At 47.6% G+C, this 15,420-nt stretch overlaps 2 protein-coding genes across 3 annotated transcripts; both read left to right on the top strand.

Moving 5' to 3' along the window:
- Positions 1 to 7,596: 7,596 nt before the first annotated feature.
- On the top strand, positions 7,597 to 9,730 carry LOC100282596 (uncharacterized). Its single transcript, NM_001155504.1, has 2 exons — positions 7,597 to 7,713; positions 7,920 to 9,730. Exon 2 carries the CDS (start codon positions 8,092 to 8,094, stop codon positions 9,598 to 9,600), a length of 1,509 nt encoding a protein of 502 aa, NP_001148976.1. The 5' UTR covers positions 7,597 to 7,713; positions 7,920 to 8,091; the 3' UTR covers positions 9,601 to 9,730.
- A 901-nt stretch (positions 9,731 to 10,631) lies between these two features.
- Positions 10,632 to 15,134, top strand: LOC103654294 (cytochrome P450 714C3). Of its 2 annotated transcripts, XR_002269240.3 has the most exons (8): positions 10,632 to 11,058; positions 12,133 to 12,359; positions 12,441 to 12,688; positions 12,777 to 13,167; positions 13,263 to 13,752; positions 14,517 to 14,622; positions 14,718 to 14,919; positions 14,996 to 15,134. XR_002269240.3 is itself a non-coding variant. In XM_008681125.4 (5 exons), exons 1-5 carry the CDS (start codon positions 10,779 to 10,781, stop codon positions 13,689 to 13,691), a joined length of 1,575 nt encoding a protein of 524 aa, XP_008679347.1. In that variant the 5' UTR covers positions 10,632 to 10,778; the 3' UTR covers positions 13,692 to 14,440. The 2 variants fall into 2 exon arrangements, 1 of the variants encoding a protein (XP_008679347.1); XM_008681125.4 differs by lacking the exons at positions 14,517 to 14,622; positions 14,718 to 14,919; positions 14,996 to 15,134 and having other exon boundaries at positions 13,263 to 14,440.
- The last annotated feature ends 286 nt before the right edge of the window (positions 15,135 to 15,420 follow it).

Consider the following 15,420-nt stretch of genomic DNA (forward strand, 5'->3'; position numbering starts at 1 on the left):
GTTACCGGTTAGCAGCTCATACGAAGTCTTCTTGAGGAGGCGGTGAAGGTAGACCCTGTTGATGGCATGGCAAGCCGTGTTCACGGCTTCCGACCAAAAACGCTCGGGGGTCTTGAATTCTCCAAGCATCGTCCTTGCCATATCGATTAGCGTCCTGTTCTTCCTCTCTACCACACCATTTTGCTGTGGTGTGTAGGGAGCGGAGAACTCGTGCTTGATCCCTTCCTCCTCAAGGAACTCTTCCACTTGAAGGTTCTTGAACTCGAACCCGTTGTCGCTCCTTATCTTTTTCACCTTGAGCTCAAACTCATTTTGAGCTCTCCTGAGGAAGCGCTTGAGGGTCCCTTGGGTTTCAGACTTATCCTGCAAAAAGAACACCCAAGTGAAGCGGGAAAAGTCATCAACAATAACTAGACCATACTTACTCCCTCCTATGCTCAGATAGGCGACGGGTCCGAAGAGGTCCATATGCAGCAGCTCCAGGGGTCTTGAGGTGGTCATCACGTTCTTGCTATGATGTGCTCCTCCCACTTGTTTACCTGCTTGACAAGCTGCACAAGGTCTATTCTTTTCGAATTGCACGTTAGTCAAACCTATCACGTGTTCTCCCTTTAGAAGCTTGTGAAGGTTCTTCATCCCCACATGTGCTAAGCGGCGATGCCACAGCCAGCCCATGCTAGTCTTAGCTATTAAGCATGCATCTAGACCGGCCTCTTCTTTTGCAAAATCAACTAAGTAAAGTTTGTCGTCTAATACACCCTTAAAAGCTAGTGAACCATCACTTCTTCTAAAGACAGACACATCTACATTTGTAAATAGACAGTTATACCCCATGTTGCATAATTGACTAACAGATAGCAAATTATATCCTAGAGACTCTATTAAAAACACATTAGAGATAGAGTGCTCATTAGAAATTGCAATTTTATCCAACCCTTTTACCTTGCCTTGATTCCCATCACCGAATATGATTGATTCTTGGGAATCCTGATTCTTGACGTAGGAGGTGAACATCTTCTTCTCCCCCGTCATATGGTTTGTGCATCCGCTATCAATAATCCAGCTTGAACCCCCGGATGCATAAACCTGCAAGGCAAATTTAGGCTTGGGACTTAGGTACCCAACTTATGTTGGGTCCTACAAGGTTAGTCACAATTTCCTTAGGGACCCAAATGCAAGTTTTGTCACCCTTGCATTTTGCCCCTAACTTCCTAGCAATTACCTTTCTATCCTTTCTACAAATTGCAAAGGAAGCATTCAAAGCATGATATATTGTAGAAGGCTCATTAACTTTCCTAGGAATATTAACAACATTTCTCCTAGGCATATTATGAACAACATCCCTTCTACCAACATTTCTATCATGCACATATGAAGAACTAGAAGCAAACATAGCATGAGAAAAATCATCATACGCATTATAACTCCTATAAGCATTTCTAGTTTGTCTCCTATCATGATACAAAAAGGCATGGTTCTTTTTAGCACTAGTAGCCATAGGGGCCTTCCCTTTCTCCTTAGTGGAAATGGGAGCCTTATGGCTTGTTAAGTTCTTGGCTTCCCTCTTGAAGCCAAGTCCATCCTTAATTGAGGGGTGTCTACCAACCGTGTAGGCATCCCTAGCAAATTTTAGTTTCTCAAAATCACTTTTGCTAGTCTTAAGTTGGGCATTAAGACTAGCTACCTCTTCATTTAATTTAGAAATGCAAGCTAGGTGTTCACTATAAGCATCAATGTTAATATCTTTACACCTAGTGCATGCTACAACATTTTCTACACAAGAGGTGGATTTACTAGCAATCTCTAACTTAGCATTCAAATCATCATTAATGCTCCTTAATTTAGAAATTGTATCATGGCAAGAAGATAATTCACAAGAAAGCATTTCATTTCTTTTAACTTCTAGAGCATGAGATCTTTGAGCTTCTACAAATTTATCATGTTCTTCATACAACAAATCCTCTTGCTTTTCTAAAAGTATGTTCTTATCATTCAAGGCATCAATCAATTCATTAATTTTGTCTACCTTGGTTCTATCTAGGCCCTTAAACAAACACGAGTAATCTACTTCATCCTCATCACTAGATTCGTCCTCACTTGAAGAAGCATAGGTAGAGTTCCGAGTACATACCTTCTTCTCCCTTGCCATAAGGCATGTGTGACGCTCGTTTGGGAAGAGGGTTGATTTGTTGAAGGCGGTGGCGGCGAGTCCTTCATTGTCGGAGTCGGAAGAGGAGCAGTCCGAGTCCCACTCCTTGCCTAGATGCGCCTCGTCCTTTGCCTTCTTGTAATTCTTCTTCTTTTCCCTCTTATTTCCCTGTTCCTGGTCACTATCATTATCGGGGCAGTTAGCGATAAAATGACCAATCTTACTGCACTTGAAGCATGAGCGCTTCCCCTTTGTCTTGGTCTTGCTTGGCTGCCCCTTGTGACCCTTTAGTACCGTCTTGAAGCGTTTAATGATGAGAGCCATCTCTTCATCATTAAGTCCGGCCGCCTCAATTTGTGCCACCTTGCTAGGTAGCGCCTCCTTGCCTCTTGTTGCTTTGAGAGCAAAAGGTTGCGGCTCGTTGATCGGTCCATTCAAGGCATCGTCCACGTACCTTGCTTCCTTGATCATCATTCGCCCGCTGACGAATTTTCCTAGGACTTCTTCGGGCGACATTTTGGTGTACCTGGGATTCTCATGAATATTATTCACCAAATGAGGATCAAGAATGGTAAAGGACCTTAGTAATAGTCGGACGACGTCATGGTCCGTCCATCTCGTGCTTCCATAGCTCCTTATTTTGTTGATAAGGGTCTTGAGCCGGTTGTATGTTTGGGTTGGCTCCTCGCCCCTTATCATCGCAAACCTTCCAAGCTCGCCCTCCACCAACTCCATTTTAGTGAGCATGGTGATGTCGTTCCCTTCGTGAGAAATCTTTAGGGTGTCCCATATCTGCTTGGCATTGTCCAAGCCGCTCACTTTATTGTACTCGTCCCTGCATAAAGAGGCTAGCAACACAGTAGTAGCTTGTGTATTTTTATGAATCTGTTCATTGATAAACATAGGGCTATCCGAGCTATCAAATTGCATTCCACTCTCTACAATCTCCCATATGCTAGGATGGAGAGAGAACAAGTGAGTACGCATTTTGTGGCTCCAAAATCCGTAGTCCTCTCCATCAAAGTGAGGGGGCTTGCCAAGTGGAATGGGGAGCAAATGCGAATTTGAACTTTGCGGAATACGAGAGTAGTCAAAAGAAAAGTTCGAATTAACCGGTTTCCTTTTCTCGTAGTCGTTGTGGTCGTCGTCCTTTTGGGAAGAAGAGGATTCGTCGCTGTCGTAGTAGACGATCTCCTTGATGCGCCTTGTCTTCTTCTTCTTCCCATCTTTGCGCTTGTGGCTTGAACCCAAGTCGGTAGACTTGTCATTCTTCGGCTCGTTGAAGATAGACTCCTTCTCGTTGTTGTCGACCACCATCCCCTTTCCCTTAGGATCCATCTCTTCGGGCGGTTAGTCCCTTTCTTGAAGAGAACGGCTCTGATACCAATTGAGAGCACCTAGAGGGGGGGGGGGGTGAATAGGTGATCATGTAAAACTTAAACTAATAGCCACAAAAACTTGTTAAGTGTTAGCACAATTATTGCCAAGTGGCTAGAGAGGAGTCTCAACAAAACACAATACCACAAGAGATCAAACACAGAGATGACACAGTGGTTTATCCCGTGGTTCGGCCAAGACCAACGCTTGCCTACTCCACGTTGTGGCGTCCCAACGGACGAGGGTTGCAATCAACCCCTCTCAAGCGGTCCAAAGACCAACTTGAATACCACGGTGTTTTGCTTTGCCTTTCAATATCCCGTTTGCGAGGAATCTCCACAACTTGGAGTCTCTCGCCCTTACACTTGAGATTCACAAAGAAATACGGAGTAAGGGAGGGAATGAGCAACGCACACAAGACTCAAAAGATCAGAGCAACAACACACACACAAGCAGCAATAAGAGCTCGCAACACAACTCAAAGAGTTCACAACTCCACAAGAGCTCTATATGCTATCACAATGAAACGAATGCGCGAGATTGATGTCTTGGTGCTTAGGAATGTTGTAGGAATCCTTGGTGTACTCCTCCATGTGCCTAGGGGTCCCTTTTATAGCCCCAAGGCAGCTAGGAGCCGTTGAGAACAAATCTGGAAGGCCATCCTTGCCTTCTGTCGTCGGGCGCACCGGACAGTCCGGTGCACACCGGACACTGTCCGGTGCCCGATTTATTTCCATAAACAGCGCAGCCGACCGTTGCCGACCGTTGAAGATATGGGAGCTGTTGGCGCACCGGACATGTCCGGTGCACACCGGACAGTCCGGTGCCCCCTTCCGACCGTTGGCTCGGCCACGTGTCTCGCGCAGATCGCGCGGCCGACCGTTGGCCCAGCCGACCGTTGGCTCACCGGACAGTCCGGTGCACACCGGACAGTCCGGTGAATTTTAGCCGTACGCCGTCGGCGAATTCCCGAGAGCGGCCTCTTCACGCCGAGTCAGTCTGGCGCACCGGACACTGTCCGGTGCACCACCGGACAGTCCGGTGTGCCAGACCGAGCTGAGTCTTGGCTGTACACAGCCAAGTCTTTGCACCTTTCTTCTTTTCTTCTTCTTTCTGTTTCTAACACTTAGACAAGTATATTAGTATACAAAACCAATGTACTAAGGCTTAGAAACATACCTTTACTCATGATTTGCACTTTGTTCATCCATTAGCATAGATTCACATTTAAGCACTTGTGTTTGCACTCAATCACCAAAATACTTAGAAATGGCCCAAGGGCACATTTCCTTTTCACTAACAAATGGGGCACGGGTGTCCACTCGGATTACCCGTCAGCAGTTCACTGGAGACACCATGTTCGACGCCCTCCAAGGGCAACATGGCGCTTTTCCCCCCTCCTCCTTGCGGAAAGGCGACGCAGGGGCGTATGTAAAAAAGTCGAGTATGTCCTTGACCGTCCTCTCGCCCTGTGCTGAGGCTCGGGGGCTGCTCTCGCAAACCCGGCTCCGGTCAAACCATTGACAGCGTCAACATACCAGCCCGAGAACTTGGGACCCGGCCGTGCACCCGGGCTACGGCCAGCTCGCATGAGGGAACGACCAGACCGGCCGAAACATTGCGAAATGCATTAAGTCCTCGAAGGAGTCAAACCACTCCTCTGAGGCCTCGGGGGCTACACCCGGCGGGTGCGCTCGCGCGCACCCACCGGAACAAGACGCAACCGAGAAAGGCTGGTCCCCTTGCAAAAAAGTGCGACAAAAGCCTCCAAGCGAGTATTAACACTCCCTTCGAGGCTCGGGGGCTACTGTCGGGGACCATAATTAGGGGTACCCTCAAGACTCCTAAATCTCAGCTGGTAACCCCCATCAGCACAAAGCTGCAAAGGCCTGATGGGTGCGATTAAGTCAAGGATCGGTCCATTCAAGGGACGCGATCGCGCCTCGCCCGAGCCCAGCCTCGGCAAGGGCAGCCGACCCCGGAGGGTTTACGTCTCGCCCGAGGCCCAGTCTTCACCAAGAAGCAACCTTGGCCAAGTCGCCACGCCAACCGACCGAATCGCAGGGGCATTTAATGCAAAGGTGGCCTGACACCTTTATCCTGACGCACGCCCTCCAGTCGACAGAGCCGAAGTGACCGTAGTCACTTCGCCGCTCCACTGACAGGCCTGACAAGAGGACAGCGCCGCCTACGCCGCTCCGACTGACGTGCCACTCGACAGAGTGAGGCTGACAGCAGCCAAGTCCAGCCTCAGGCGCCGTAGGAAACTCCGCTTCGCCCGACCCCAGGGCTCGGACTCGGGCTCAGCCTCGGAAGACGACGAACTCCGCTTCGCCCGACCCCAGGGCTCGGACTCGGGCTCAGCCCCGGAAGACGACGAACTCTGCTTCGCCCGACCCTAGGGCTCAGACTCGGGCTCAGCCCCGGAAGACGACGAACTCCGCTTCGCCCGACCCCAGGGCTCGGACTCGGGCTCAGCCCCGGAAGACGACGAACTCCGCTTCGCCCGACCCCAGGGCTCGGACTCGGGCTCAGCCCTGGAAGACGATGAACTCCGCTTCGCCCGACCCCAGGGCTCGGACTCATCCCTGGCCTCAGCCGACGGTCTCCGCCTCGCCCGACCCAGGGGCTCGGACTCGACCTTGGCCTCGGAAGACAGACTCGACCTCGACCTCGGAGGAGCCTCCACCTCGCCCAACCTAGGGCTCGGACCGACCACGTCACAGGAGGCGCCATCATTACCCTACCCTAAGCTGACTCAGGCTACGGGGAACAAGACCGGCGTCCCATCTGGCTCGCTCCGCCAAACAAGTAATGATGGCGCCCTGCACGCTCTATGACGACGGCGGCTCTCAGCCCCCTTACGGAAGCAAGAGGACGTCAGCAAGGACCCGATAGCCCCGACAGCTATCCTTCCGCCAGGCTCCAGCGCTCCTCCGACGGCCACGACACCACACGAACCGGGTGCCAAAACCTCTTTGGCTGCCACGATGGCATGTACTTAGGGCGCTAGCTCTCCTCCGCTAGACACGTTAGCACACTGCTACACCCCCCATTGTACACCTGGATCCTTTCCTTACGCCTATAAAAGGAAGATCCAGGGCCCTCTTACAGAGGGTTGGTCGCGCGGGGAAGGACGGGACGACGCTCGCGTAAGGCCGCTCGCTCCCTCCCGCGTGGACGCTTGTAACCCCCTACTGCAAGCGCACCCGACCTGGGCGCGGGACAAACACGAAGGCCGCGGGATTTCACCTCTCACGCCTGTCTCCCTCCGGCTTCTTCCCCCCTTCGCGCTCCGTCTCGCGCCGACCCATCTGGGCTGGGGCACGCGACGACAATTTACTCGTCGGTCCAGGGACCCCCCGGGTTCGAAACGCCGACACATGTGTACTTGGAATCTTAGGTGGACTTGTATAGCAGGTCTTTGAAAGCTAAAATCCGTTAGATGGCACAACACTTGGATTAATTCATATTCTTAGTGATGCAATTTGTCCGATTTTGTTGTTCAATGAAGTTGCACAACTTATGGTGCTGGTTGTTTCATTGCTACGGTTAGCTACTGATGGTAATTTATCTGATATTTTATCAAATGACATACTTAAGCACCAATGCCTAGCTGTTCACAGTTTGAATCAGCTCACTCTTTTACTTTCCTCTTGGTACTTTGTTTTCTTGATGACCAAGATGTTCACAGTTTGAATCGGCTCACCCTTTTGCTTTTCTCTTGGTACTTTGTTTTCCCGATGACCAAGGTTGCATGCCCAAATTTCCTTTGTGTGGCTAATCTTACAATAACTGCTTAACCCAAAAATGGAGAAGTGCTATCAAAGTTGTATGCACGAGGTTCCGTCGCAGCGTACGAGTACTTAACTATGATATGATATGTTTCCGTTGCAACTCACGAGCACTCACCTAGTAATATTTAGGAGTAGAAAATTGCATCGCAGTGATATATACTGAAATTTCTCAACCTACAATAGTGACGGCCTGGCCCGCATAGGCCCTACTACACGATCGATCGGGCCAGGCCCGCATTCTATGGGATCCGTCTCTCCACTCTCTTCTCTACCGAACACAATCTCATCCGTCTTCCTCTTCCCCATCAGCCGCCCTACCGAGTCTTCGCACGCACGACGCTTCGTCAGGATCGATTCGCGAGACCTCTCCTGTCCGGATCGAGGTTCATGGTGAGGAAACCTCTCCTCCCCCACTAGTTTCGCAAACCTAGGATTACTATTTTACTTTTATAGTTCTATACCCCCCCCCCCCCTCCCCCTCTTCAAATATTCCCTCACCTGCTCAAACATCAATTCTTGCGTGTATCAATCTGGGTTGTTTGATTCTGCTGTGTACCGTATGATTAACCAATCACTTTCATTCCTTCTGCTGGCAGGTTTACATATGCGCGTTTGTTTACTGATGCATACCACGACCACCTGATCCGGATGTCAGGACAGATCTCCTGCTTTAATCGAGTCCAGTTCATGTATGAACTCTCCCTTTTCCTGGCACGTTGCTAGATGTAAAAGGGTGTTCCGGGATTTAAGAGAACCACCCACGCATCCATGTCTGACCAGCAAAGGCACTACGGCAGCTACGAGCTCCTCCCGGCTCACCCAGATTTGCGGTGCCTGGTCTGCACGCGGCCGTTCACTCTTGACGCCGAGGTCACCGACAGCTTGGAAGCTTTAGCCATATGCAGGGAGTGCAAGACGACGGTGCTTAGTGACAGCAACAGGGACGACACTCCCCGAGCCAACCGACAGAGAAGATGGCGAAGGCAGCAAAGCTCCATCAGGGGGGTCTCGGTGTTCTCGCAGCTGATCAACCTAGCTAGACAACAGGGTCATGAGGCGGACACTGATTCTCCGACGGTTCCCCGCCGCCACACATCCTATAGTTCTACGCCGAGCCGGTCCCAGAGGGGGCACACTTCCGACGACGAGAGCGATGGTCTGAGCTACGCCGATTCCGTGTTTGGTGAGATCGAGTCGAACATCAGTTTTGGTGATGAGGGTGGGGAATCTGACACTTCTCTTGATCGCCACACCATGGTTGGGAGGGAAATTGGCATACAGCTTGACAATGAGAGCTACATGAACACAGATACAGATATTGATCCTATGAATGCTGGAGTATACCAGTGGGACTCAGACGATCCTGAAGACGATGAAGATGAGGAGTCAGAGGAGTCTGGTTTGGATGAAGGAGATGACACCATGCAGGAGCGCCGGCAGCAGTGGCATGATATCGTCCCGAGTGGATTGAATGAGCAGGAATCTGAAGGTGCTGCATGGACTTGGAGAACAGTTGGAAGCCAAGACATAAACAGGACTGATCTGAGAGTCGACATGGAAGGACGGGAAATCAGGAGACTTTTTATTGGGAACCCCGGAGATTATGTTGATGCAAGACAGTTTGAAATGCTTCTCGAGCAATTCGCTGATGAGGATAACAATTCCAGAAGAGGAGCTCCACCTGCAGCGGCATCTTCCATCGAAAATCTTTCGTCTGTGGTCATCTCCAAAGGCTATGAGATAAACGGTGGTGTAACCTGTCCAGTCTGCAAAGATGACATGCCTATCACCACTGTAGCAAAACAGCTACCATGCATGCATCTCTATCATTCATCTTGCATCTTGCCATGGCTTAATTCTAGGAACACATGCCCAGTTTGTCGTTACGAGCTTCCTACAGATGACTCGGAATATGAGAGGTCCAAGCATGCCGCGGTCAATGAAGGAGGTATCCATGGGGTGGAGCGTACCCATCCGCAGGAAGTTGTTGAAGAAACTTATGAACCTGAGGTTGATGGAGGTTCCAATACAGGCGGTGATACAATGAATGAGACTAATACACATGAACAGCATACTGCACAGCAGCCAAATGGAGCACATGGGCGTCATAGATGGCTGTTTATTGCAGCAGCTCCAGTTGTAAGTCTTGTCAGTTTAGCTCTAGTTTTGTGCTTCACCAATCCTGCTGGCAATGTTAGGAGGCAATTGTGCCGTAGGTCCCAGACTACCACTACGGCACATGTAGACACAAGAAGAAGTTGGTGGTCTATGTTCTAAGTAACCAGTGTTTACTTGCTGATGCTGAATTTCTGTGTGATGGCGTGTGCTTGTTGCCACTTGCCAGTGTTGTGTCAATTATGTATGAAAAGGTTCTAGATAAATTTGAAGTGCAAACTGTGTGTGCCAACCAAGGTGTTCTTGTAACCAAGTTCAGACAGTTCAGCAAAACAAATACTGATGATTGCTGCTGTTCATTGATATTTTATATGTTTGGTTGCTCAGGTTGTAACTTCAAGCATGTAACTAACACTCTGCCTTAAAGTTTACCCATGCATTCATCAGTAAGTGCCTAAAATATCTCTTGTGCATGATGCACATTGTAGTTTGACTGGTAATTTGCAGGTCCTATGAAACTTCTGCTTTAAATTAAATATGTTTAACTCTCCACTCCAAGTCATCCATGCCTTAAACAATCTATTGCTGATCTGATATTTGTCTTATGTTCAAAAATATCTGTTCCAACCATGAGGTAATTCCCCATTTAGGGCTAGTTTGGGAACACCATTTTTCCAAGGGATTCTAATTTTCCCAAGGGAAATTAGTTCATTTTCCCTTGGGAAAATTAGAATCCCTTGGGAAAACGGTGTTCCCAAACTAGCCCTTATTATTTGAAGCTCACTCGTGTTTTATTTGTGACTTTTTTCTTCTCATTTTCTTTCTTCCTTTCTGATATAAAACTCTCGCATAGATAATTTAGTCTCTTGTGTCATGCTAGTTACACAGTGCAAAGTTATATGTAGTAATAATATAATATATGGCGGCAGTATGTTCTCACGAAGTTAACACAGGAAGGGAAATTTTTTAAAGCAGGAAGCCTTAAATCAAGGTGCTACAAGTCTAGTGATGAATACTTGCCATGTTTTCAAGGTGGTATGTCTCTGCATCCACTTGCTGGAAGTGATCTAAACAATGAGAACGTCAGTAGGTCAGGAGAAGGACAATCATTCACCATTATTAAAACAAGTATATGGGTAAATGGGAGTCAGCAGGTGAGGAAAAGGACAGACCACCACTCATTTCTTCAACAAGGATAGGAACAGATGCTAGTTTTTTTTAAACTGGAACACATAGGAGTTCGGTACTAAGTATTTTAAGCTAGAACACTATACAAGTACTGATTGCCTTGTACGTTTGACATAAGACTCTCATTTGTTCCTCTCATACTTTCCCATCTAATGGAGGAACTACTTGAGATAGTTCTAGTTGTTTCGACCATACTTCTTGGCTTAGCTCTAGTTTACTTATATGAAATCCTATGGCTGAGGCTTGAGAAGATAAGGAAGAAGTTAAGGAGGCAAGGCATAAACGGTCCTAAACCTACGTTTCTCTACGGCAACACCCAGGAGATGAAGAGAATCCGACAAGAACTCAAGTTTGTGCAGAGGCAAGACAAAGACATGAATGGCTACATATCCACCATCTTCCCTCATTTCCTTTTCTGGAGGAAGACATATGGTATGTATAGAATCACTTGTTTTTGCTTATCTGTTCATATAAGGGTCATGCAATGAGACTGATAGCATGATCGTGATTGTTTACATCATTCTGGAATCACAACAACTTCTCATACGGAAGTTAGAAACATAAAAGGACAGACGGTAAAGGTTAATAACTAAGCTTGAAGATAACTCTGCATCGGTCTCCCAAATATGAGGATGGCCACAACCCAGAATAGTGTCCTTAAGACCTTATCGGCTTAACCTGAGACAATAACTACCTTTTCATATCTTACATCATATACTTAGCATTCAAGTAAGTCTTAGATTCCTATTGTGATGTTAATGATCTTGTGTGAGCATGCTTTTGATGTCCAGAAATCCAATAGCAAAGATGGCAGATGTTGACGGAAGATCATTCAGTCTTTGCCAGTACGAGTATTAAATTTGCTTGTTTCAGTATCGCAAGCAAGAAAACAGCTTAATTATTTTATCTCCTTAACTATCTGTCACTGTGCAGCTAGTTCTACAATTGAAGCTATCGACTTTGTCACCTCCATTTATTATGTTCCTTAGGAGAAAATTCAAAAGTTTACCAAAAATAACATGTTCTGACGTCTGAACTGATAGCCAGATTTTGTATCTAGTTTTTTTCCCCAAATGATCAGATATTTATCTTAATTAAATGCTAGCATTTAGCTTGTGTGCATATAGTTGCCTCAGAAAAGACATCCATAAACACTTTGTTTTCAAGTACCAAAATATTAAAAGAATGTGTAATCTACTCTCTGGAGTTCAGTACTGTAAGCTTATCCATGATTAACTAAGTAGGTTCTGTAGAAACCGTGGTCTCACATTAAAGAAATATTTAGCTAAATGATTCCGTAGCTGTCCTGCCAATTTTGGACCTTGTAGCCGACAGACGCTAGTGACTTCGGTTGTCCTGTTCTGTGAACATTCTGTTGAACTTTCACAATCAAGGTATGCAGTTATAAGTGGTTGACTTTTGATTTAAGTTTCCTATATATATTGCTCTACGATTATCTAAATATTTCAGTTCAGTTTGTTACATAGTGTTTGAAAATTGGAACAGGGCCCGTGTTCCTTTACTCAACAGGAGTGTTGGAGATATTGCATGTTGCTCAGCCAGAAATGGTGAAAGACATGGGCCACTGGACTCCATCAGAGCTCGGGAAGCCACAACATATAATGAAATCACGGAAACCTCTCTTCGGATTAGGTATACTAGCAGCAAATGGCGACCTTTGGGCCTATGAGAAGAAGATCCTGGCACCACAGTTCTTTGTAGAAAAAATTAAGGTTCTAAAGTATTACTTAACGAGCCCATAATATAACTGCATCACCAGCCTAAGCCTAACTGTGTTGTTCTTACAATGATAGGGTATGATAGGGCTAATTGTGGATGCAACCGTTCCACTGTTACAATCATGGGAGAATATGCTCGATGGCACAGGAGGTAGTAAGGAGATCTATGTTGATGGATACCTGAGGAACTTTTCAGCGGATGTGATTGCTAGAGCATGTTTTGGGAGCAATTTCGTAGAAGGAAAAGACATATTTTGCAAGCTCAGGCAGCTCCAAAAGTTGATTTCTGAACAGGATACACTTGTTGGGCTGTCTGCAGTGTGGTAAGTGGACTTTTGATCCGTTGAGAGATTTCTAATGCGATGGGAATGGACACCTTGACTGGTTATTAATCTTGTTGTTCTATTGCAGGAAATACTTGCCTACCAAGAGAAACCGGGAGATACAAAAGCTAGATCAAGAAGTCCGGTTACTAATCCTGGATCTCTCAAGGGAAGACAGGAGCAGAAGCCGCAGCAATAATGCCGGCACGCACGTGTCCACATACGACAACCTTCTGCATGCCATTGTCGATGGTGCAAACCAGAGCCCCAGCTACTGCAGTGCCCCTGAAGATTTCATCGTCGACAACTGCAAGAACATCTACTTTGCTGGGTATGAAACTACAGCGGTCACTGCCACCTGGTGCCTGATGCTCCTTGCTGCACACCCAGACTGGCAGGACCGTGCTCGGGCTGAGATTCGAGAAGTGTGCTGTGGACAGACAGCGATGGACATCGACGTCCTTCGTCAGCTGAAAATAGTAAGAGACTCTCTCCTGGTTCCTGTGGCTACAAACAAATCATTCTTTTGGTGACGCACACTAACTAACAGTGGCATTAAAAAAATCTTTTGAAGCTTACAATGGTGATACAAGAGACTCTCCGGCTGTACCCTCCAGCGTCACTGATCATGCGTGAGGCCCTGACAGGCATCAGGCTCGGTGGAGTCGACGTCCCTCGCGGCACCATCATCCAAGTAGCCATTTCATTGCTGCACCTTGACATGGAAGCCTGGGGTCCAGACGCTAACGAGTTTCGTCCAGACCGGTTCGCGAACGGAGCTGCCGCGGCGTGCAAGCCAGCCCACATGTATATGCCGTTCGGGTACGGGCCGAGGCTGTGCACCGGGCAGAACCTGGCAATGGCGGAGCTGAAGGTTGTTCTTGCGCGCCTGCTGAGCAAGTTCTCGTTCTCGGTGTCGCCTGGGTACCAGCACTCCCCGGTGTTTCGGTTGACCATTGAGCCGGAGTCCGGCATGCCCCTTGTGGTGACAAGGCTAGCATGATCTTCTGTTTGTTTCCAAACGAGCTGCAACGCCCCACCATCACCACCAAGCATCGGATTCGGTATGTGTGGCTGTGCCTGGTGCTACCACTTCCATTTAGGCTGTGCGCAACGCATCCCCCTCCCCTTCCCCCTCCCCTTGCATGGGGCTGTAGGGGGCACTCCACGGCCGCAGCGGCGCCCCCTACAGCGCCCCCTACGTGCTGGCCCCCTTCTCTCCCCCCCCAGATCTAGCGTGTCACTGTTCATCACCCTAAACACTGTACCGTGGGTCCACGAGTAATTGTTAGTAGATAAAAAATTGATAGTTGATATAGAAAATTATATTTTATAGTTGTAGTGGGGTATAGGGGAGTATTTAGGGGAAACCGCTGCGGGAGATGAAAAAATAGGGGAAAAAATAGGGGGGGAAAGTGATATAGGGAAAAAAAATTAGGGGTAACGGTTGCGGATAGCCTTAGACTCTCTCCAGCAGCGTCCCCTAAATTTCATCCCCTAAAGGAATATTCTCTGTCATTTACAGAACACTCTAAAAGATTCTGTCCTCTATATATTCTCAGTCTCCAACAGCGTCCCCTAAATTCGGTCCCCTATAGCTACAGTGTTAACATATTCCCTTTTTCCATTTGTTTTTCAGTTTTCTTTGTTTTCTTCCCAATTCACGCTACACAAATGATGCGTAAAAAATGTATTTATTATTTTTTAAATTTTTAAATTCGAATTGTCAATATTAATTACCATTGGTTGTTTTGTTGTGTGTAACTTTTGTCGATAAAGCGCCGTATAGTATTTGATCGATACGAAAATATTTTTTGAAATTGACAAGCTTGCACCGTAAGCCACAACTCTTCTTCGAGAAGCCATGGACTTGTTTCCCCTACACGGCAACCGGATGGCTTGTCTCCGAAGCGTACTTCCTTTATAAATACCGAGTGAGCCTTGCATACTTTACTCAACCTTGCCTTTACAAACTTCACAACAATGAACCCCTACTTAGAATCGAATTTTCTTGTTCGGTTGATGGAAGAAATGGAAGAGGAAGAAGAAGAGTTCGAGTTGGCGAGGCACATGCTCAATAGGAGGCGGCGTGCACGCAACGAGCGTCGTCATGGTGGTTCCATTCCAGGGCGTGTTAGGATTCATCGTGATCACATGAGCGGCGATGCAAGAATCCGAGCGGACTACTTTGGAGCGCAACCGGTGTACACGGATGCTCAATTTCATAGGAGGTATTTCAAATGCCCACATTCATTTTGCCATGTACATAACTTCATGACCCCTATTATGACACATTTTTTATGGTAGGTTCCGTATGCGTCGCCATGTGTTTGAGCGCCTTATTGATGTTGTCCAACAAGTGGATCCATACTTTATTCAGCGTCCAAACTGTGCGGGTGAGATTGGTCTTTCTGCTCTACGGAAAGTTGTTGCTGCTGTTCGAATCCTTGCTTACGGTATTCCGGCTGATGCCGTGGACGAATACGTACGCATTGGTGAATCCACGGCTCATGAGGCATTGAAACACTTTTGCACGGCCGTCCAAACCGCGTTTGCTCCGTACTATCTCCGTGCACCAAATGCAGAAGATATCGCCCGCCTTCTTCAAGTTGGCGAGTCACGTGGGTTTCCTGGTATGCTTGGTAGTGTTGATTGCATGCATTGGGAGTGGCGTAACTGCCCAAGTTCATGGAAGGTGAAAGGTAATTAGGCTTACACCTATTCTCTAATTG

This window comes from Zea mays, chromosome 4, assembly GCF_902167145.1.
Source record: "Zea mays cultivar B73 chromosome 4, Zm-B73-REFERENCE-NAM-5.0, whole genome shotgun sequence".
NCBI classification, from domain to species: domain Eukaryota; kingdom Viridiplantae; phylum Streptophyta; class Magnoliopsida; order Poales; family Poaceae; genus Zea; species Zea mays.